Raw genomic sequence first — 23,187 nt, forward strand, 5'->3', positions numbered from 1 at the left:
TCACTAGGTGACTGCGGGTCTGTCTGGTTCCAAATCCTGCACTTTTTTTCTGGTGTCATTCTACCTTGTGGACTAACAGGAATAATTCTTTGCCTCAAACAGGGCAAAACTTAATTCCAAAGGATTTTGTACCATGGTGGTGGTAGATGTGGTAGTGGGGACAACCACATGGTCTTGGTCTGCCTAGGATAAAAGGCCATAAGGTCCAAAGCCTTCATTTTAGCAGCATTCCTATGTCTGTGTTTTCCGTGACCTCAAGTGTGCCTCTTGCTGCTTTGACTATGCTGATCCAGTGTGGATTACCTAACAACAAAGCCTTGTTGTTGGGGCCATTTCTGGATTCAACAGGAAATCTTATTCACTTTGACTCTACTCTTATCTGATAACCTGCTTTTGCAAATCCTGTTGATCTCGGTTGTCTTAAATTTTTTTTTTTTTTTCCTGAATCAACCAGTGAGAAAGTCTGCTTTCATGACAGCATCATTTTGCACTGTGGTCTTTTAAAGAATTCGTTTTCTGAGGGGAGCTGAATTGTCTTAATTTTTTTTTTTTTTTTTTGAGACAGTCTTGCTCTGTCGCCCAGGTTTGAGTGCAGTGGCACATCAAGGCTCATTGCAGCAAGTGATCCTCCCACCTCAGCCTCCTAAGTAGCTGGGACTACAAATATGCACCACCATACTTGGCCAATTTTTTATTTTTTGTGCAGGGGTCTCATTATGTTGCCCGGGCTGGTCTCAAACTGCTAGTCTTAAGAGATTCTCCTGCCTTGGCCTCCCAAAGTGATGGAATTACCGACATGAGCTACCACGCCCAGCCTCAACTGTCTTAATTTGTCTTTCTTGCTAATCCAGAGATTGGCAAACTATGGTCAGCAGGCCAGATGCAGCTTCATCTCATCTTGTGAAAGCTTTGCTTCTCCTTCCCAGCCCTGTTCTCTTTTTCCTGTATACTCTTAACTGCCGCGTTTGTTTGTAAGATTCATTTGGCAGTTATTTTGTGACATTGCATCTGTCATCATCTCCCTAGTTATTTAAAACTATTTTTAAAGCTTTTTATGAATTAGTCTTAGCTAATAAATTGCATTATAAATGTTTTGGGAAAAGAGTTTCATGCCTTTACTTTTTTTTGTGTGTGTGTGTGACGGAGACTCGCTGTGTAGTCCAGGCTGGAGTGCAGTGGCCGGATCTCAGCTCACTGCAAGCTCCGCCTCCCGGGTTTACGCCATTCTCCGGGTTTACGCCATTCTCCTGCCTCAGCCTCCCGAGTAGCTGGGACTACAGGCGCCCGCCACCTCGCCCGCCTAGTTTTTTTTTTTTTTTTTTTTTTTTTTTTTTGTATTTTTTTAGTAGAGACGGGGTTTCACTGTGTTAGCCAGGATAGTCTCGATCTCCTGACCTCGTGATCCGCCCGTCTCGGCCTCCCAAAGTGCTGGGATTACAGGCTTGAGCCACCGCGCCCGGCCTCATGCCTTTACTTTTTATATTTTCTCTTTCTACAGCACCTCCCTTCTTCCTCATTGCTCATTCCCTCTTTAACCTACTAATCTCTAGTGACTGTTTCTATCATTCTTACACATTTACATATGATAACTTGATATGTTATCACGATTTTTTTTCCATTTGTGAGTTCTACGATTATGTCACTGTTTCTTTTTCCAGTATGTTATTGTTGTTTCTGTGTTTAATGGTTTTTCATGTTTGAGATTATAAGGTATACTTAATCTGGTGATGTTGTGCCAAACCCCTGTCAGCTCCAGTGGGGATGGCACCAGGTTCAAGAGGCCAAAGAAGAGACTCAGCCAATAAACGCGACATGGAGTTTTCCTGGGGGATTTACATACAGGGAGAGACTCCAGTGGTGGCAGGCTGGGTGAGAAAACTGCAGCCACTTTCAAAAGGCCTGCAGTTTCTATAGTATTTTTATGTAGCACCCTTTATTTAACAACCTCCACCTGGCCCCCTTCATTCAACTCAAAAGTCAGGACGTCTTATGTGGCCCAGGTTCCACTGGACAGGGGCTCAGATGTTCCTCATAGACAAGGAATGAATTTCTGAGTTGGCCACTCCCAGATTCCCTAGCTTGGAACACACATTCAGATGTGTCCACTATATCGGTTATTCTCAGGGTATGCTGAAGTTATTGCTATCAGGTGCATTTACCATGCAGGTGTCTTGCATCTTTCACTAACCTAAGCAGTTTCCCATCTTACGAAAGCAATACTGCATATTATTAAAAGTATACAGCTTTAGTGACTGAATAATAGTACAAGTATATGGTCTGTTCATAATTAGCCTAACCATTTCTCAGTATTGGACAGTTAGGTTATCCTTGATTTTTATTTTGCAATTGTTAACAATGTTGCAATGAAAATATTTTTATGTGAAAGTTTTGCTGTATTTCAGATAACTCTCTTAGATCAGTTCCTAGAAATTAAATTACTAGATCAAATGTTACATAGCATTTTATAAGTTCTTGTGTGGGCTGTGGCATTTCTGTTTGATTAGTACTTTGCCAAAGAACAGTTTAAAAACACAGTAGTAATTGGTGGTGTAAATTATAGAACCTAAGTAAGCAGCCTTAGAATTTGATATTAAATTTTATTAGCTTAGTTCAACTTTCTCTCTGTGTATTTCCTCTTGTTCCCAGGTAAACACTCTTTATATTGCCTATTGTAAATTGTTACTTGTCTTAGGCAAGGGGGTAGGTGAAAATTGCATTAGTTTTAAGACAGTTGGTACTGGGCTATCTGTATTCTTGGAGAATCAGAAGGAGTAAACCAAAAAATAGATAAAATGGGAAACACTTTAGTTTGGTTTTATTTTTGTTTTATTTTTTGAGGGGGTTCAGTTCTAGCTGATTTTATTTTCTTCTCAAAAAAAGTTATTTACAATAGTTTGGTTTTAGAGTATATTTGTTGTTCACTCCTGTATTTCTACCTTCCTACTTTTAAATGGTGCATTTATTTTAAACATTGAAGTTTCTCCTTTTACTTATTTCATTTGACAGTAGTTATTCAAGGTTTAGTGGATAATATAAGCAGGTAAATTTGACTGGCTGATTTTTTTTTTGGAGATGGGGTTTCCCTACTTTCCCTGGGGTTGGCCTCAAACTCGCAGTCCTCCCACTCTAGCATTCTGAGTAGCTGGGACTACAGGCATGTGCCACTGTGCCCTGCTAAGCAGGTAAATATGAGATAAATATGGATAATTGTCTCGTTTCTTGTGTATCTCTGCACTTAACATATGTTTCATTGTAAAAGATGTGCTTTGTTTCATTACCTTCCTTTTGCTGTTGTGCACCTCCACCTCTTGCAGTACTTAGGTATTTAGTTTTATAACTCTTTTGACATTCTATAGTTGTTTCACCCAAGTATGTTTTTGCTTTCCTTGTAAGGTTGTACATTTATTTAGGACTTGGATCACCCGCGTTCTGCTCTTTATTATGTCCCTTTCTTGACTCTCAAAGAATGCTCTCTACTTTTGTTTTCTTCCTTGCTGTTCATTCCCTCTTTACCCTCTTAATCTATGGTGACTACATCTTCAAATCTCATCTATCCAGCATTACTGCCCACCCACCCTATCCCAGTCCACTTGACACAACATAGTCATTTCTGCCTTTGCTCGTGAAGTTTCCTTTGCCAGAAATGGCTTTTTCCTTGCTAGTACTTGTTCTTAATGCCTAACATAATTCACCTCCTCCAGGAAGGCTTGCCTTTAAGAATTCAGCCTCATTGATCCTTTTTCCTTTCCTCAGATTTACATACGTATGCACACTTGCCTTATGTGCATCATTTCATACTTTAAAAAATGGTGTTAATTTTTGGCTTGTAGTTTCATCATGAAAATCTTATATTCTCCACTGCTTATGAAGTATGTAGATTTTGCTTCTGTCTATGATGAAGTAGATTGTAGCAGACAAAAACTCCTGTTGAGAATAACTAGAAAAGCTTGATTTAAAAAAATCTATAGGAAGGCATTGTAAGTTGCCAAGGCAGCCAGGATTTCAGACATTTGTGGATTCTTGGCAAAATGAGAGTGCAGCTATTAAGAGGCAAAAACGTCAGCAGTGCTTTCTTCATGAGACTGAGGATACAAAAATTGTAGTTCAGAGCTGCCAAGGCAACCAGAACCTGAGAGTCCAAGATCCCAAAGAGAAGAGATGTATAGCCTCCTGCCCCCTCCACCTACTTCCCCACTACCTAACTCCCAGGGTGTTTGCTGATTGTTAACTGTGCGGGGTAAAAGGCTAAGAAGCCTCGCAGAAAGCTACTGAAATGCAAGGCAGACTCTAACAGTTCTCCAGTGTTGAAGAGAAAAAGTTCATGATCTTTCAAGGAAGATAGGCTTGGAAAACACTGATCTCAGTTGGATCTTTGGAGGGCTACAAACTAGGGGAGAATGAGCTGTACAAACTTTATACTGCAGCTGGCTTTGAGTCAGCTCATGTCATGTTTGGATTGTGAAGTGATCTGCCCCCTCATTCTAACTTCCTATCAGAGAACATGGTGAATTCTCTGTGGGAATATAACATCACCAACAGCTTTTACAGTTTTTCATACACAATGAATGACATTCTAACAAAAATTACAGGTAAACCCAGAGACCAGAACAGGAATAAAACCAGACAGTATAGAAATAGATCCATGTGTCTCCCCATCATCTAATTATTTAATCAGTCTTTATTTGAAGGACATTTAGGTTGTTCCTAGTCTTTAGTATGGTGAGTAATCAGCAGTGAACATTCTTGTATGTATGTATTTGTACACATATATATCTTTAAGATAAAGCATAGCCTTGATAACTCGTCTTATGAAACTTTTTGTTCTCTGCCAACTTGATACAAAAGTGTTTTTAGTTTTTATTTTTCTATACTATGAACTGCTGGTGCATGTCCTTTATCCATTGTTGTATGGGGTTGTTAGGCTTATACATATATATAAGGCATAGTGCGTAGGTGCACAGACAGACGCTGGATCTAGATTGCTTGTGTTAAATCATAGCTTTCACTTATAGCAGTGGTAGCCTTAGCAAGTTAAACTCTGTGTACCTCAGTGTCCTCATCTGTAAAATGCGGATAACCATAGCACTTTCCCATAGAGTCATTATGAAGTTGAGTTAGTTAATATTCAGGGCTTAGAAATGGACCTGGCATGCTACATAACTGCCAGCCACTGTAATGATGCTGCTGGTGGTGATAGAAATGGAAATTAACCTTTTATTATATGTGTGGCAAATAACTTTTTCTAAGTTCATCTTTTGGCTTTGTTTTATTATCTTATGCTTTGTACAAATTTAAACTGAGTTTTAAGGATGAGTTGTTTTTAGCTTCCTGTGAAGCGACTGTGGAGAGTTAAGTGTGGAAAGTGAGGGCATTTCAGGCAGAGGCATAGAGGCAGAAATAGCATGGTTTAGGGCAAGAACCATAGTTGTTGATGGAATGTAAAATAGGCAGGGAATGAAGTGGTATGAAGATGAAGAGATAGGCAGATCCACGTCATATAGATCAGGGTCCCCAACCCCTGGGCTGCGGACTGGTACCGGTCCATGGCCTATTAGGAACATGGCCACACAGCAAATGAGTGGCAGCATTAGATTCTCATAGGAGCATGAACCCTTTTGTGAACTGTGAATGCAAGGGATCTAGGTAGGCTGTGCTGTCCTATGACAAGCTAATACCTGATGATCTGAGGTGGAATAGTTTCATCTCGAAACCATCTGCTCCCCCCACAACCCCTACACCAGTCAGTGGAAAAACTGTCTTCCAGAAAACTGGTCCCTTGTGCCAAAAAAGCTGGGGACCACTGATATGGATGGCCTCTTATGTCATGTTGAAATATAAGTGGTATAGCATCAACTCTTGTGATTACAGAAATTCTGTATGTTTGAAGGAAACACATTAGTCCTCAGTTAACCATTTTATAACAGATATTAGTATAACTGTATTATATGTAACTATGTATTTGTATAGTGCTAAATAATTTGGCAAACAACAGTTTACAAGCTTTTGAATTCAACATTAATTTAATCTTGTCTATAGTTCTGATATATGATTGTATTATTACCAAGTTACACATGAGGAAATTCATGTGCAAAGAGTTTGTTTTTTTTTCAATTAGTTCAAAGACAAGTAGCTAGTACGTGGGACTATTCAAATGAGTATCTTGGTTTTGGGACTCAGTAAGTCCAAAATTCTTTTTCATTCTGCTGCAGTTATAGAAAATGAATGTACAGGGGTAAAAACTCACGCATACTCAGGTACCAAGGGATGCTTTCCTTTGGATTTGAGAGTTTTTGGGACAGCATCTTCCCATCACTGTTGAGTGAGGTTGTTTTTTTAATTTTGCATTGAGTGTGGATGCTTTGACAATGACACTTCATTCCTGATGGTTTGATGCAATTAGCAACATGCCTGTCTTGTAGTTTGTTTTGTTTGTTTACCTTTATTAATAAGCAGTCACTCTGACCAAGTGAAAATCCTTTTTCAGGAAGGATCTTCAGGGAACTATAGCTGTTCCTATAATTCACATAAGATTCATTTTAGGTCACTGGCCGCAGGTGCATGTCATTCTTAAGGCATCATATCCTTAGAGAGTTTCTCTTCCTGTTAAGCATAGTAATAGTCAAAGGATAGGCATTAAGAAAGTACTTCAACCGTTAGATTCATTTATGAATGCTAAGATATTCAGTATGTCAGTGACATCTGAAGTAGTTTCCAGTATTTCTGTTCTGTGAGGTGAAGGAAGGGTGAATTGTTGTTTCTGTGCTGCCAAACACTTAAAAATCCCTGTAAAAGCTGGTAGAAGGATTAGTAGATTTGTGACTAACTCCTCTGGACTGAGGAAGATGATGTTGCCTTTTCTGGTTCTGACTTGACATCTTGTTGCTCTGCTTTTGTGGTGGGGTAGTATTGCTGTCATTTCACCCACAATTTCCTCTTTTGGGGTGGAGGAAGCTGACATGTGACACCAGGAAGGAAGGGGAAGTAAAGAGAAAATTAAGAAAAGTAGTCTCACATCAGCAGAAACAATTGTTTTATTGTATGTCATTGTTCTTTCTTTAGTAAAAATCCGGGAAACTGAAAGCTTCCTAATAACTGTCTTGGCATAATTGATACTGTTGAATGCATTACATGTTCTCCATTCACCTTTAAGAGATGTTATGAGACTTTGATTTAAAAGGGGCAGATCTTCATTTTTCTGGCCTTTTCCCGGTTCCTTTCTCATAATTGTCCAGGTGGATTGAAACACCACATTTCACAAGGCTTCAAAGAAGTTATTTTGATGTTATACATGCTCTTAATGTAAGTTTGAAATCCTAATAGCATTTTACCTATAATATTATACTTTAATGGAGATTTAAAAAATTTAGAGAACCATACTGAGTAGGAAATAAAAGTGAATTCAAAGTATTGTTACTGAATCACTAACTTTAGAAGTTATCTGATGTATTGCCTTCATTTCTGAGATTGAAACTGTGATCTAAAGAGATTTTCAGTTCATGACATGTGTTGTATGTATGTGTTGGGAGGTCTCCAAGACCACCCACAGGTTCATTGATTTGCTCAGTGAACTTAAAGGACTCAATACGTAGTTGTATTCTCTGCTGTGATTTATTACAGTGAAAAGACACCGAGCAAAATCAGTAGAGGGAGAAGGCGTGTGGGACAAAGTCTGGGGAAAATCAATTACAAGCTTCTGAAGTCCTCTCTCAGTGGAGGCACACAAGGTGTGCTTAATACCCTAGCGAGGAGTTGTGACGTGTGAAATGTTCCCAACCAGGGAAACTCGTTAGAGACTTAGTGACTAGGGTTTGTGTTAGCTGATCACATAGGCACCCTCTACCTAGCACATGCCAGAATTTCCCCACAGAAAAGCAGATGTTTGGCATAATTATATTGTTTCTATAGTTTAGGTACAGTGAACAACTCATCAGTTAAGGAGGGTGGGAACCCTCCTGACATCCAAGTTTCTAGGCACCAGCCAAGGGCAAGCCTTGGAAGCAGACCTTTTTAAGGATAGACATCTTCTCCCACTGACATGTTAGAAAGAAAGAAAAGGATAGACAGGCCTGCCGTGTCAACCCTTTTCTGCTCTGTGTGTATGTGTACATGTGTGCACTTGTGCATATGCATGCATGCAACATTTAGCATAGAGTGTGCTTTTCATTAAACGTTGGCTGTTTTTACTTATTATGGGGATTCTTCACTGGTTACTACTACTGTTACTTTTAATTGTGGTCTTCTGCATTCCTGTGAGGTAGCTTGGCCTGCATTTTGATCCCCATTTGACAGACAGGAAGACTATGGCAAAGAGAGGCTTCAACGTGTGTGTGTGTGTGTGTGTGTGTGTAAAATATAAAATTTCCCAAGGCACCATTTAAGTTTTGACATTTCTAAATACTCTCACTTAATTGACAGAGCAGGTATCTAAACCTAGTGTTATGTTCTTTTTGAAAACCCATAAAGGCGAGGATTTTTTTTTCCATCTTAGCATTTTTAGAGGGTACTGCTAAAATAGAACATAGGATTAAATGTTTAAGTTAATATCACTTTGGACCAATTCACAACCTTTTATGCTTAACTGTTTTAGTATTCAAGAAGTACTTTACTTTGTATGTAATTTTTGAGCTTTTGGGCATGGTGTCATTTACCGTAGCACAGTCCTGTTGGGGCAAAAAATGATTCTTAAAGCATTAAACATTGTTCATCTTAATCCAACTAAACTGATTAATATCAGTACTAATTTTGGTGAATATAAACTGGTACCCTACCTCTACCCCTGCCTATCACCTTTTGCAGTCAAATAAGCCAGAGGAATACTAAGATTTCAGTCATTATGCTGAGTTCCTCCTTGATCTTATATGAACTTTGAGATTTTTAAATAAATATCCCAAAGTGAATTTAACTTCATGTAATATATCTAGCATCTTTGTTTCTTTTCTTTTCTTTTTTTTTTTTTTTTTTTGAGATGGAGTCTTGTTCTGTGGCCCAGGCTGGAATGCAGTGGCGCAATCTCAGCTCACTGCAAGCTCCGCCTCCCAGGTTCATGCCATTCTCCTGCCTCAGCCTTCCTAGGAGCTGGGACTACAGGCACCCGCCACCACGCCTGGCTAATTTTTGTATTTCTAGTAGAGACGGGGTTTCACCATGTTAGCCAGGATGGTCTTGATCTCCTGACCTTGTGATCTGCCCGCCTCGGCCTCTCAAAGTGCTGGGATTACAGGCGTGAGCCACCGCGCCCGGCCTGTTTCTTCTTTTTTTTAAGAGTTGAAGTCTTGTTCTGTTGCCCAGTCTGGAGTGCAGGGGCACAGTCATGGCTCACTACAGCCTCGAACTCCTGGGCTCAAGCAGTCCTCCTGCCACAGCCTCCTGAGTAGCTGGAACTATAGGTGTGCACCATCATGCCTTGCTAATTGTTGGGTTTTTGTTGTTGTTATTTAATTTTTGTTTGTTTTTTGCAGAGATGAGGTCTCTGTGTGTTGCTCAGGCTGGTTTCAAACATCTGACCTCGAGAGATCCTCTCTCCTTAGCTTCCCAAATTGCTGGAATTATAGGCATGAGCCACCACACCTGGAGATTGTCTTTGTTTCATATAGATTGTACTTGCAAGTAAGTTGAACCAAACCACAATTTAAAGAATGCTGTCCCAACAATACCAGAGAGAATTTTATACTTAGTAAATTCTGCTGCATGCCACTCTACTGGCTGAAATAGTTTGCAAAGTGTTTTTACTCTTACTGCACTCATCTGATCCTTATAATAGCCTGTGATGATAGGTATTCTGATTTTACAGAAGAGGAAGTTGAGACTGACTTATCCAAGGCTCTGAACCTTCTAAGTTGGAGATCAGGCTTACTGTGTAAAAAATGAAGATGTTAAGCTCCTGAGACATTTTGTGCTAAATATCAGTGAAGTATTTTAGAGAGAGCAAATTCTCCAACAGTAAGTGAAAATTACCATTTCTAACAGACTATTGCTAAAATATTTTTGGTTTCTTGTGTTGGATAGTATGCTTATTTATAAGCCTGAATAAGATTATGTTCCTTATGTTGCTTCTCAAATAAAAATAAAGATTTATAATTTTTAAAAAGTAGATCTGAGAAGAATCTTATGCATTCTACCAGAAGAAAATGTGATGGAATTTGTTTTTGTATCTTGGCCTAAAGGAAAGTCTGTCCAAATATAATGAAAAATGCAAAAGCCATAAAAGAAAAGTTTGATTAATATAACTACATAAAAATAACCACTATAAACAAAGTCAACACAAGAGATAAACCGGGAAAAGTATTGCTAGTCATGTAATATAAAGCTAATTTTTCTTAACAAATCAAGAAGAAAATGTTAGTATAAGTAGGAGTAAGGAAATGCATATGCATTTCATATCAAAAGAAATGCAGATTACTCTTAACCATATAGAAATACTCAATTTCACTCATAAAATATAAGCATATAAAATGCAAAATTTCATCTGTTAGATTAGCAAAGCTAAAAGGTTTCAGCACTCATGGTGTTGGAAAAGATGTGAGTAGATGGGCTTCTTGGAAGGCTTAAGGCAGGAGGATCTCTTGAAGCTGGGAGTTTGAGGCCATAGGTCACTATGATTGTACCTGTGAATAGCCACTGCACTCCCTCCTGGGCAACACTGCGAGGCCTCGTCTCTAAAAAAAGTGAAAAGGAGGTGTGAGGAAATGGCACTCCCATGCATTGCTGGTAGGACTGTAAATTGATATAGGCTTCATGACAGAGGGGCAATTTGGTGTTACTTCTCAAAAAGCACATATCCTTTGACCCAGGGATTCTGAGTCTAGCAGTTTATCCTATGGATACACCTGCACTCATGTAAAATGATATACATGCAAGATATTCATTACAGCATTCTTTTAATAGTCTCTGGAGATTTAAACTCACCTTGTTGTCTGTATTTAGAACTTTTTATTCTTAATATAATTTTATCTTCTCTCTTTTTTTCTTAATCAGTTTTACTAGAGACTGGTTTGTTGGTTATTTCAAGATACCATGTAAAAAACTGAATCAGCTAGGGTTGTTGCAATCGACAGAAATCTACTCTGGCAAATTGAATCAGAAAAGGAACTTATTGAAAAAGAATATTAGGTAGCCCAGAATTACCACCTTGGTAGCTAGAAAACTAGGCTGGGAAAATGGCATCCAGGATCAAAGAGTAATACAAATTCTTTGAAATTTTTTGAAGCATCTTTATGACCTAATGTATCATCAGTATTTTAAATTGTTTGCCTTAAGAGGTATATATTCTATTCATTGGGGGTTTAATATATACATAAACATACACACACACGCACACACATATATATACACACACACACACAACCACATTAATTTTATTGTTCAATTTTTCTATATAAACCTTTTGGTCTGCCTGATCCATTTCGTTTTGTTTTGTTGTTTTTTTTTCCTGAAATGGAGTCTCACTGTGTCACCCAGGCTGGAGTACAGTGGCATGATCTCGACTCACTGCAACTTCCGCCTCCTGGGTTCAAGTGATTGTCCTGCCTCAAGCCTCCTGAGTTGCTGGGATTACAGGTGCCCACCACCACGCCCAGCTAATTTTTTAAATATTTTTAGTAGAACTGGGGTTTCACCATGTTGACCAGGCTGGTTTTGAACTCCTGGCCTCAAGTGATCTGCCTGCCTCGGCCTCCCAAAGTGCTTGGATTACAGGTATGTGCTTGGCCTGATCTATCTGTTTTTAATTGCAGTGTGTTAAAAAATTTCTTACATTAATTTTTGATTAATTTCTCTATATAGTCATTAATTTTTACTGTGTTGTAGGTTCATACAGGTTTTATCATTGTTACATCTTCTTGATGGGTTGCTCTTGTTTTAAAAGAGATAGTAAGGAAGATTTTATTCAAGGAGGGCCACTACAATGGGGTTTGTAAAAGGGGAGAGAGTCAGCTCAGCTCTAGATGGGTTACCTTTTGAATCATTTTGTATTTCCTTCTTGATTCCTGTTAAAGCTTTTCTCCCTGCTTCGCCATGCATTAGCTCTGTAACCTTGGGCTAAGTCATTTAATCCCTCAGTTTTCTTACTGTAAAATGGGCATAATACCTACCTTATCAAGTTTCTATGAAAATTCACTGAGAAAAAAATGTGTATTTACATTAATACACATGTAGTAGGTTTTCAGTAAATGGATGTAAACTACTCACTTGCCTTAAGGCTTTCCATCCCTTTATTTTTATTTTTTTAAGCATCTAATTTTAACACTATTTGCCTATAATTCTGAATGTGCTTAAGGGACTAAAATAATCATCAGGACTTTTTTATTTTTGAGACAGGGTCTTGTTCTGTTGCCCAGGCTGGAGTGCGGTGGCATGATCTCAGCTCACTGCAGCCTCAACCTCCTGGCCTCAAGTGATCCTCCCACCTCGGCTTCCCAAGTAGCTGGGACTACAGGCACATGCTACCACACCTGGCTCATTTTTTATTTTTTGTAGAGATAGGGTCTTACTATGTTGCCCAGGACTTCTTTTTCAAGTGGGTGAAGGTGATGGAATGTTTGCCTCCCGAACCTAGGGTCTAATAATTCTGTAGTGGTTGGAAAAGGTTTATGTTACTGTTTTCTGTATTTGCTTTAGGTCCAATGTTTCTATCTAAATATCTTCTGCATTACTCAGTATACTAATTAAGAGTCTTTCTAAAATAGTTGATTCTTGTGTGAGGGAAATGCAGGGAAAAAAATAAGATAGTTGAGACAACTGAAAAAGGACAAAAGGCAACTTTCTGGGGAGACTACTTTTCTATAATGAATATTTATCAACCTCAGTGGGATGCAGAGTTATTAAGTCTTTAAAATTAATATATATTTAGACCACCAAATATACATTGAGGGTATAAAGAAGTGTTATGTACATTTAAGGAGACAGAAGTGTATACTCTCCTCCACCTTTTTGATAGTATTTAAGACTTACCATTCTGTTCTTAGCTTTGATTTTTATCATTTATTTATATAACCCACATGTATTGTGCCTCTTACGGGTCCAACATCTTGGATTTAAAAATACATAGAAAGAAGGGGAAAAGACAGAATTTCAGTTGAGAAAACAGCATAAACGGTTTTAAAATACCGTATGGCATGTATATGTTGTGACAAGACAGTCAAGTGTTGAGCTGCACAGTGCTTTAGAAAGATAAAGTTGTGGTCAGTCTCTGAAGAATCTTGAATGATGTTGAAAAGTTTTGACTTTATTCTATAGGCCAGTCAAAATCACTGAAGGCTTTGAGGATAAAAACAAATCAAGTTATATACTGAAAATATACACAAGATTAGATGCAAGTTTTTACAGGAAAATTCTTTGGCAGTGTTGAGAAAGAAATAGAAAAATACAGTATTATGAATAAAACTCCAGCTTATTTTAAATGCCACTCAGTAACATTGAACTCAAGAGCTTTAAATGTTGTTTTTCCTTGAGGTCTTTTAACATGTCACTTTATTAGTTAGACCCTTCTAGACAACCATATATATCCTATACTTCTTTTCCCCCATAGCACTTAGTACAGCAGCTGTTGCTCGCACGCGCACACACACACACACACACACACACTCTTGTTTGTTTGCTGTCTGTTTCCTTCCACAAGATTATGAGCTACATGAGAACAAGGACTTTATTGTGCAGTGCTGCTCCTCAGTGCTTAGAACGGTGCCTGATTTGTCACCTTTGATAAATATTTGTTAAGTGAAAGAATGCATATTCAAATTGAGATGACCACAGTTTCTAATGTGATTTATAGTATAGGGGCAGCAGTAGGACAAGATACTAGTTCCTTCCTAGAAAGTCCTGTTAAAAAGTATTTTCTTTTCCCTTTCTTTCAGACTTTATATTCAGAGCACCAATCAAATTAAGCAAGCCTGGGGAACTTCGTGAGGAATATGAAAGCTTGAGAAAGGTATAGTATTATCATGTCATTAATTTTCTTAAAGTAGATTGAAATAATGACATTGAAGAATGCTTAGTGGGAGTCTGGATTTATCAGGTTTTAAAAAATTTATAATGCAGAGCCTTTCTGCACACTACCTTGTACCAGCCTAGTTAGATTTGGAGCTATAATGGAAGTAGAGTAAACCTTAACCCAAGATTGCCTTTTTATTTGTCTTTTCAAAGATGAAGATATAGTTCACAGAGTCTGTCACATGCCAACTGCAGTAACTGGCCACCAGAGAGAGGTATTCTTGGTACTTTTAATAGGTGCCCTTGCTAATAATTGCTTGTATTATTTTTCTTTATCTCGCAAGGTTCTTCTAATTACGTGTAGCTGGTGTTATCCATTATTGCTCACTCTATTAAATACTCCAAAAGAACTGTCATGTAGGTCAGTAAGGGGATAGTGAAATAATTTCCTAGTTAGAAAACATTTGCCATTAGGAAAGCTTTTTATCTGTGTCCATATCATCTTATTTATGATGTTTTCAAACTAATTGGGAATCACCTAGAGAATTAAGAAGTGAAAAAGGTTGGTAATAAGAAGTATGTTGCTAGATGTGTATCATTCTTTCCCAGCCCTCTCCCTGCACCATCATTCCTCACTCAGCTTTATAATTGATTAATCATTCTACATGTGAGCATCTAATATTTTGTAAATGTAAGTGATCCACTTAATCTGGATCAAGCATCATCATAAGATAGAGGTGAGACAATAATGCTATTGTCACAGGATCCTTGGGGTGTTGCTTTGCCAGCTGGAAACCTCTGTGGCTGGTGGTGCCTTTGCCCAAGTTTTACTTGGGCCTACTGGGCTCGTTCTGCCCGCTCGTTCTGCCAGGCTGTGCTCAGCTCGCACTACCAGCCTGGATCCCATGCCTGCCAAAGGCGAGCCAGGTGCAGAGGGGAGGGGTGCGTGAGCAAGCGAGCATGGGGTCCAGCTGCTGTGCACAGCCAGGCATACTGGCTGCTACTGGGTAGGGAGCTCCAGGCGCTGGCGTGGGCACTGGCTCCTGTGAGGCTGTGGCTGGACCAGGCCTACTGCAAGCAGCTTCCACTGCTGGCACTGAGGAACGTGGTGGTGCCCGGAAGCTTGGAGATGCCAGGAACCACAGAGCCCCAAAGAGGGTGTCATAGCCCTGGCTCGGGAGCACCTCGGTCTGGGCTCCCTGAAGGGCTGCAGCTCTTCTCTCTTTTCTCGTTGCCCGCAACATGGTGAGTGAGGGACGTGTTTCAGCCATTTGTGTTACAGCTCTTTCTGTCCCGGTCCCAAGTTCTTGTCCCGCATCCAGAAAGAATGAGGTACGTGGACAACTGGAGGGTGAGTACGGTGAAGAGAAGCTTTATATTGAGTGACAGTACAGCTCTCAAGAGACTGAGGTGGGTAGCTCCTTTCCACAGGCAGGTCATCCGGACATCTACTCAGCACTCAGCTGAGAGGAGATCCACAGTGGGTAGCTCCCCTACACAGGCAGGTCATCCCCATGTCTGCTGGAGTCTGGCTGAATCCAGGGCTTTTATGGGCTTCAGGGGGGAGGAAGTGCATACTGATTGGTCCATCGGCAGGCCTGGAAAAAGCACTGTAAGTTCTCACTCCAGCCTGCAGAACTGGCAGCCCAACCCCCAGCTTCAAGTCATCCCCAACTTGAAGGTGGATCCGCCCCTTTCTGCCCAAGAGCCTATCTACCTCCTGCCACCATCACCCTGCCCTGTACGGTACCCACAGTGCCCAGGCTGTGCCACAGGGCACTTGCAGGCCTGTGCCAACCTGCTCTCAGCACTCCCACAGCCTTCCTCCTGTCCTCTGGGGTGCCCAAAGTCCAGAGGGGGCCGAGGTGGCAGGGCGCTGGCATGTCAGCACCACCCCGAGTCTGCTCCCACCCAGCCAGGTAGTGACAGTGCCTGGGCTCAGTCACAGCTTTCCTTTGAAATTGGCATGGGTGCTGGGAGTAGGGAGAGGCCAGGCAGTGGGAGCAGGCACTTCCGAGCCTGTAGGGGTAGGGGATGGGGTTGGGAGCCCCCAAGAGTACAGGGATGCCTGCAGTCATGGCTGGGTGGCTGCAGCTACATCTGGCATGGCAGAGATCCCGCCCCTTCAACTTGAAAGTGGGCATGGCTCCTACCTGTTCCTGGCTCCCACTGACTCCTTCCGGCTTCATGGAGCGTACAGTCCCAGCTGTGTCTTTCCCACTGCAGCTGGCATCTTCACAGTGCCCACTCCAGGCAGGCTGCTGCTGCCATCACTATTGTGGTGTTTTTCACTGAAAGAAAAATCAGTGTTTAACAAGGTCATATTAAAGAGAAAAGATAATAGGAAACTGTGGCTAGTTACTGTATGTTCTTTGATCTTTGCTTGTGAATGAGGGTGTCAAATGTTGACTTGGATCTTCATGCTTCATTTATATTGGCATTGTGAGGTTTTTGTCTCTTTTAAAACTACTTACGAAGTTTTTTTTCTGTTGAAAAAGAAATTATTTTCAGGGACCACAAAAAGAACAGGTTCTTAAATAAAATTTCAGAATGTGCACATACAATATTTACTTCTAATATATCTTTTTAAACATTTTGAAAATGTGGAAATTTTGAAGCTGTCAGTTTGAAGGTAATCTTAAAGAAAACAAGGAGTAGGAGGTAGAAAAAGGAGGTAAAGCAAAAGACATAGTAAGAGTAGGGTTGTTTTTCTTTTTTTTTTTTGAGACGGAGTCTTGCTCTGTTACCCAGGCTGGAGTACAGTGGCGCGATCTTGGCTCACCACAACCTCTGCCTCCTAGGTTCAAGCGATTCTCCTGCCTCCACCTCCCAAAGTGCTGGGATTACAGGTATGAGCCACCATACCTGGCAAGAGTAGGGGTTTTTATAAACCTTGGGAGAGAGAAGGAAACCTTGAGGAACTGTGATTTATGTTCCTGTTAGAGGAGAGGTATGGGACAGTGGTTTTAAAAGGGGCTGATGCCATAATGTTTTTGAGTGAAGCTAGGATAATCTCATCCTGTATAAACTGGATTGGATTTGAGAAACACTCATCTATATCATTTGGCTTAAATAAAAGTTAGTTACTGGTCCCTCTCACCCACCCCGAGTACCCAAGTTATCCTGCATCCATTGTACAACCTGGAAAATGGAAGTCTAAGCCATAACATTAAAAGGCATTAGTATGGCATATCCATACAATGGCATACTATTCAGCAATAAAAAGGAGTGAACCACTGATACATGCTACCACATGGGTGAACCTCAAAAAGATGGTAAGTGAAAGAAGGCAGATATAAGAGATTATATATTGTTATTCCATTTATAGAAAATGACCAGAATAGACAAATAGTAGTGACAGATAGGTTAGTGGTCCATTGGGATAGGGTGTGAGAACAGGGATTAATAGTAAATGGGAATGAAGGATTTTATTGAAGTGACATAATGATTTCTAAAACAGATCTCAGTAGATCTTCAAAAGTTTCTGCTGAGCAAAGGAAAATAAGTGGAAATTAATTCTATACAACTCATTATTACTAATTTGATGTGTGATATGCTACTAATATACTTTTCACTTAGTATATGCTATTACTTTAAGTGACAGTAAAAACCTTTATAAAGGCTGTAAAAAGTTAACAAGAATTTTTATTCCCCTAATTCTAGTTCTTTTAAAAGGTATTACTTTATTTAAAAATCCTAGATTCTATTACCTGTGGGAGATTTAGGAACAAACCAGGCTGGGGTAGGGGGACTACTGTAGAACAGTACTGAACCAAGACCGAGGGGCCTACTGAGGACAGGGAGCTGTGTTCTTAACATCTTTTCTAGCCAGAGGCTTTTGAGTTAGTATGCTTACTGAGGTCACTATGAGTTTCTAAATTTTATCATTCTGTGAATAGGCATATATTTCTAAATATATTTAGATTTTTTTTCTCTCTGCATGTGTTGTAGTTAATTGTCGTTTTTTAACATAAGAAAAATAACGCAAAAATAATCAGAGCAAAATGTGAAAGTCCCGTTTTACCTTTCTTCCCACTGTCCTTCCCAGAAGTACCTAGAATCAAGTTTAGTATTTATCTTAGACCCCTTATATGCTTACCTGTGCATGCAGACACATACATATACTTTAGTCTTCTGTATAAATGAGATCATGATATATATTCATTGGTTAATGAAATATTGTGCCACTAGTATGTGCTGAGGCACTGGGGATATCACAAACTGCCCTAGGTACTAGGGAGGCTGGGAAGCATATGTTTTAGCTGGGAACATTAACTTCCTAAGTAAAATCAGGGTTCTCTTAGTAAGGAAGGAGAAAATGGATATTGGGTTGGCAACTAGCTGCCTCTGTCTCCTGGGACAACAATGGAAATAAGACTGGTTAGGACACTTTGAGAGTAAGCAGTATGTTGGGTTTAACAGGGGTTGTGATTTTGTCAGAAGTATGATGGAGAGATGCGGTAGATGGGGAGGTGTATACAAGGAAGTTGTTACAGTTTTGGATGATGGATCTAGGTTAAGGGGAAAATTGAGTACATAAAGGATGTGATACACAGTGAAAGAGTTGTAGGGTCAATGGATTGGAAACTTTGATGCTGAAAATTGTAAAAGTAGGATTGCTAGCATATATAAATAAAGCTGGAAAGCTAGGAAGTGGTGGTCCCAATATAAAAGGCTTAAATGTGAGCCTTGGGAGATAGTTTAGTTATGGATATCACAGTTTAGGGTATGACTATGGAGTAGATAGCTGAAATAAGATGGAGAAAAAGATGTATTTAAAGAGGAGGTGAAGGAACTGAGAGAGTATACCAATATTGAGACCTTCAGGAATGATCACTGGAGTAGTTGGAGAGAAGTTAAAATTTAAGTGCCAAGTTTTTCTGTGAATGAAGGAGAGTGACAGAGAGGGGTCATGAGTGTTACAGTTTAAGGCTAAATACTTCAAAGAAGCTAGGTTGTTCATTTGTTTGTTTGAACAGAGAGATTCTCTCTCTCTTACTTAGCCTGGAGCACAGTGGTGGGATCATAGCTCATTGCTGACTTGGATCCTGGGCTCTAAGTGATCCACTTGCATCAGCCTCCTGAGTAGCTGGAGGTATAGGAGCACGCCACCATGCCTGGCTACTTGAAAAGTTTTTATATCTGTAGAGATGAGGGTCTTGCTGTATTGTCCAGGCTGGTCTTGAACTGCTGAGCTCAAGCAGTCCTCCTGTCTCTGCCTCCCAAAGTGTCAGGATAACAGGTGTGAGCCACCACACTTGGCCGGAGGGAAGGATTTTTGAGAAATAATACAATATATTTGGTGACTTGCTTTCTTCCACTGAACAGCATTTTTTTGGGGGGGAGAGGGTGGTGTGTGTGTTTTTAATATAGGTACTTTTCTTTTTCTTTTCTTTCTTTCTTTTTCTTTTTTTCTTTTTTTGAGACAGGGTCTCACTCTGTCACCCAGGCCGGAGTGCAGTGGTGTGATCTCAGCTCACCGCAACTTTTGTTTCCTGGGCTCAAGCGATCCTCCCATCTTAGCCTCCCAAATAGCTGAGATTACAGGCACATGCCACCATGCCCAGTGTGTTGCCCAGGCTGGACTTGAACTGGGCTCAAGCAGTCCTCCCTCCTGGGCCTCCTAAAGTGTTGGGATTACAGGCCCAGCCTGTTTCCCCCAGTTTTAAAGGAATGCTGTGCTGAGCACCCACGAACATATGTGGGCAAATACAATCCCTTCAATTAAATTCCTAGAAGTGAAAGTGGGAAATGGTAAGAGGCTGGGCACAGTGGCTCATGTCTGTAATCCCAACACTTTGGGATACTGAGGCAGGCGGATCCCTTGAGCCCAGGAGTTTGACACCAGCCTGAGCAATATAGTGGGACCCCATCTCTACAAAAAAATAAGTTAGTTGGACATGGTGGCACGTGCCTGTAGTCCTAGCTACTCGGGAGGCTAAGGCAGGAAGATTGCTTGAGCCCAGGAGGTTGAGGCTGAAGTGAGCTGTGATTGCATCACGGCACTCCATCCTGGGTGACTCTGTCTTAAAAATAAATAAATAAACAAACAAACAAATAAAGCAGACATGGTTTTGTTGGATAACAATTTGCCTTTTATTTTTTATTTATTTATTTTTATTATTTAAGTTCTAGGGTACATGTGGGTAACATGCAGGTTTGTTACATATGTATACTTGTGCCATGTTGGCGTGCTGCACCCATCAACTCGTCAGCACCCATCAACTCGTCATTTACATCAGGTATAACTCCCAATGCAATCCCTCCCCCCGCCCCCCTCCCCGTGATAGGCCCCGGTGTATGATGTTCCCCTTCCCGAGTCCAAGTGATCTCATTGTTCAGTTTCCACCTATGAGTGAGAACATGCAGTGTTTGGTTTTCTGTTCTTGCGACAGTTTGCTGAGAATGATGGTTTCCAGCTGCATCCATGTCCCTACAAAGAACACAAACTCATCTTTTTTTATGGCTGCATAGTATTCCATGGTGTATATGTGCCACATTTTCTTAATCCAGTCTGTCACTGATAGACATTTGGGTTGATTCCAAGTCTTTGCTATTGTGAATAGAGCCGCAATAAACATACGTGTGCATGTGTCTTTATAGCAGCATGATTTATAATCCTTTGGGTATATACCCAGTAATGGGCTGGCTGGGTCATATGGTACTTCTAGTTCTAGATCCTTGAGGAATCGCCATACTGTTTTCCATAATGGTTGAACTAGTTTACAATCCCACCAACAGTGTAAAAGTGTTCTATTTCTCCACATCCTCTCCAGCACCTGTTGTTTCCTGACTTTTTAATGATTGCCATTCTAACTGGTGTGAGATGGTATCTCACTGTGGTTTTGATTTGCATTTCTCTGATGGCCAGTGATGATGAGCATTTTTTCATGTGTCTGTTGGCTGTATGAATGTCCTCTTTTGAGAAATGTCTATTCATATCCTTTGCCCACTTTTTGATGGGGTTGTTTGTTTTTTTCTTGTACATTTGTTTGAGTTCTTTGTAGGTTCTGGATATTAGCCCTTTGTCAGATGAGTAGATTGCAAAAATTTTCTCCCATTCTGTAGGTTGCCTGTTCACTCTGATGGTAGTTTCTTTTGCTGTGCAGAAGCTCTTTAGTTTAATTAGATCCCATTTGTCAATTTTGGCTTTTGTTGCCGTTGCTTTTGGTGTTTTAGACATGAAGTCCTTGCCCATGCCTATGTCCTGAATGGTATTCCCTAGGTTTTCTTCTAGGGTTTTTATGGTATTAGGTCTAACATTTAAGTCTCTAATCCATCTTGAATTAATTTTCGTATAAGGAGTAAGGAAAGGATCCAGTTTCAGCTTTCTACTTATGGCTAGCCAATTTTCCCAGCACCATTAATTAAATAGGGAATCATTTCCCTATTTCTTGTTTTTCTGAGGTTTGCAAAGATCAGATGGCTGTAGATGTGTGGTATTATTTCTGAGGACTCTAAAAACCACATGATTATCTCAATAGATGCAGAAAAGGCCTTTGACAAAATTCAGCAGCTCTTCATGCTCAAAACACTCATAAATTCAGTATTGATGGAATGAATGTATCTCAAAATAATAAGAGCTATTTATGACAAACCCACAGCCAATATCATACTGAATGGGCAAAAACTGGAAAAATTCCCTTTGAAAACTGGCACAAGACAGGGATGCCCTCTCTCACCACTCCTATTCAACATAGTGTTGGAAGTTCTGGCTAGGGCAATCAGGCAAGAGAAAGAAATAAAGGGTATTCAGTTAGGAAAAGAAGAAGTCAAATTGTCCCTGTTTGCAGATGACATGATTGTATATTTAGAAAACCCCATCGTCTCAGCCCAAAATCTCCTTAAGCTGATAAGCAACTTCAGCAGTCTCAGGATGCAAAATTAATGTGCAAAAATCACAAGCATTCTTATACACCAGTAACAGACAAACAGAGAGCCAAATCATGAATGAACTTCCATTGACAATTGCTTCAAAGAGAATAAAATACCTAGGAATCCAACTTACTAGGGATGTAAAGGACCTCTTCAGGGAGAACTACAAACCACTGCTCAGTGAAATAAAAGAGGACACAAACAAATGGAAGAACATACCATGCTCATGGATAGGAAGAATCAGTATCGTGAAAATGGCCATACTGCCCAAGGTAATTTATAGATTCAATGCCATCCCCATCAAGCTACCAATGAGTTTCTTCACAGAATTGGAAAAACTGCTTTAAAGTTCATATGGAACCAAAAAAGAGCCCGTGTTGCCAAGACAATCCTAAGTCAAAAGAACAAAGCTGGAGGCATCACGCTACCTGACTTCAAACTAGACTACAAGGCTACAGTAACCAAAACAGCATGGTACTGGTACCAAAACAGAGGTATACACCAATGGAACAGAACAGAGTCCTCAGAAATAATACCTCACATCTACAGCCATCTGATCTTTGATAAACCTGAGAAAAACAAGAAATGGGGAAAGGATTCCCTATTTAATAAATGGTGCTGGGAAAATTGGCTAGCCATAAGTAGAAAGCTGAAACTGGATCCTTTCCTTACTCCTTATACAAAAATTAATTCAAGATGGATTAGAGACTTAAATGTTAGACCTAATACCATAAAAACCCTAGAAGAAAACCTAGGGAATACCATTCAGGACATAGGCATGGGCAAGGACTTCATGTCTAAAACACCAAAAGCAATGGCAACAAAAGCCAAAATTGACAAATGGGATCTCATTAAAGTAAAGAGCTTCTGCACAGCAAAAGAAACTACCAGAGTGAACAGGCAACCTACAGAATGGGAGAAAATTTTTGCAATCTACTCATCTGACAAAGGGCTAATATCCAGAACCTACAAAGAACTCAAACAAATGTACAAGAAAAAAACAAACAACCCCATCAAAAAGTGGGCAAAGGATATGAATAGACATTTCTCAAAAGAGGACATTCATACAGCCAACAGACACATGAAAAAATGCTCATCATCACTGGCCATCAGAGAAATGCAAATCAAAACCACAGTGAGATACCATCTCACACCAGTTAGAATGGCAATCATTAAAAAGTCAGGAAACAACAGGTGCTGGAGAGGATGTGGAGAAATAGGAACACTTTTACACTGTTGGTGGGATTGTAAACTAGTTCAACCATTATGGAAAACAGTATGGCGATTCCTCAAGGATCTAGAACTAGAAGTACCATATGACCCAGCCATCCCATTACTGGGTATATACCCAAAGGATTATAAATCATGCTGCTATAAAGACACATG

At 40.0% G+C, this 23,187-nt stretch overlaps 1 protein-coding gene across 1 annotated transcript in view; it reads left to right on the forward strand.

Annotated features, from left to right (window-relative positions):
• Nucleotides 1-23,187, forward strand: part of RNF169 (ring finger protein 169) — a 92,224-nt gene that overhangs the window by 22,033 nt on the left and 47,004 nt on the right. Inside the window, exon 2 of the mRNA XM_008020153.3 lies at nt 13,851-13,924. Within this exon, the coding sequence (XP_008018344.2) occupies nt 13,851-13,924 (74 nt within the window). The remainder of the gene's footprint in view (nt 1-13,850; nt 13,925-23,187) is intronic.

This window comes from Chlorocebus sabaeus, chromosome 1, assembly GCF_047675955.1.
Source record: "Chlorocebus sabaeus isolate Y175 chromosome 1, mChlSab1.0.hap1, whole genome shotgun sequence".
Classification (NCBI taxonomy): Eukaryota; Metazoa; Chordata; class Mammalia; order Primates; family Cercopithecidae; genus Chlorocebus; species Chlorocebus sabaeus.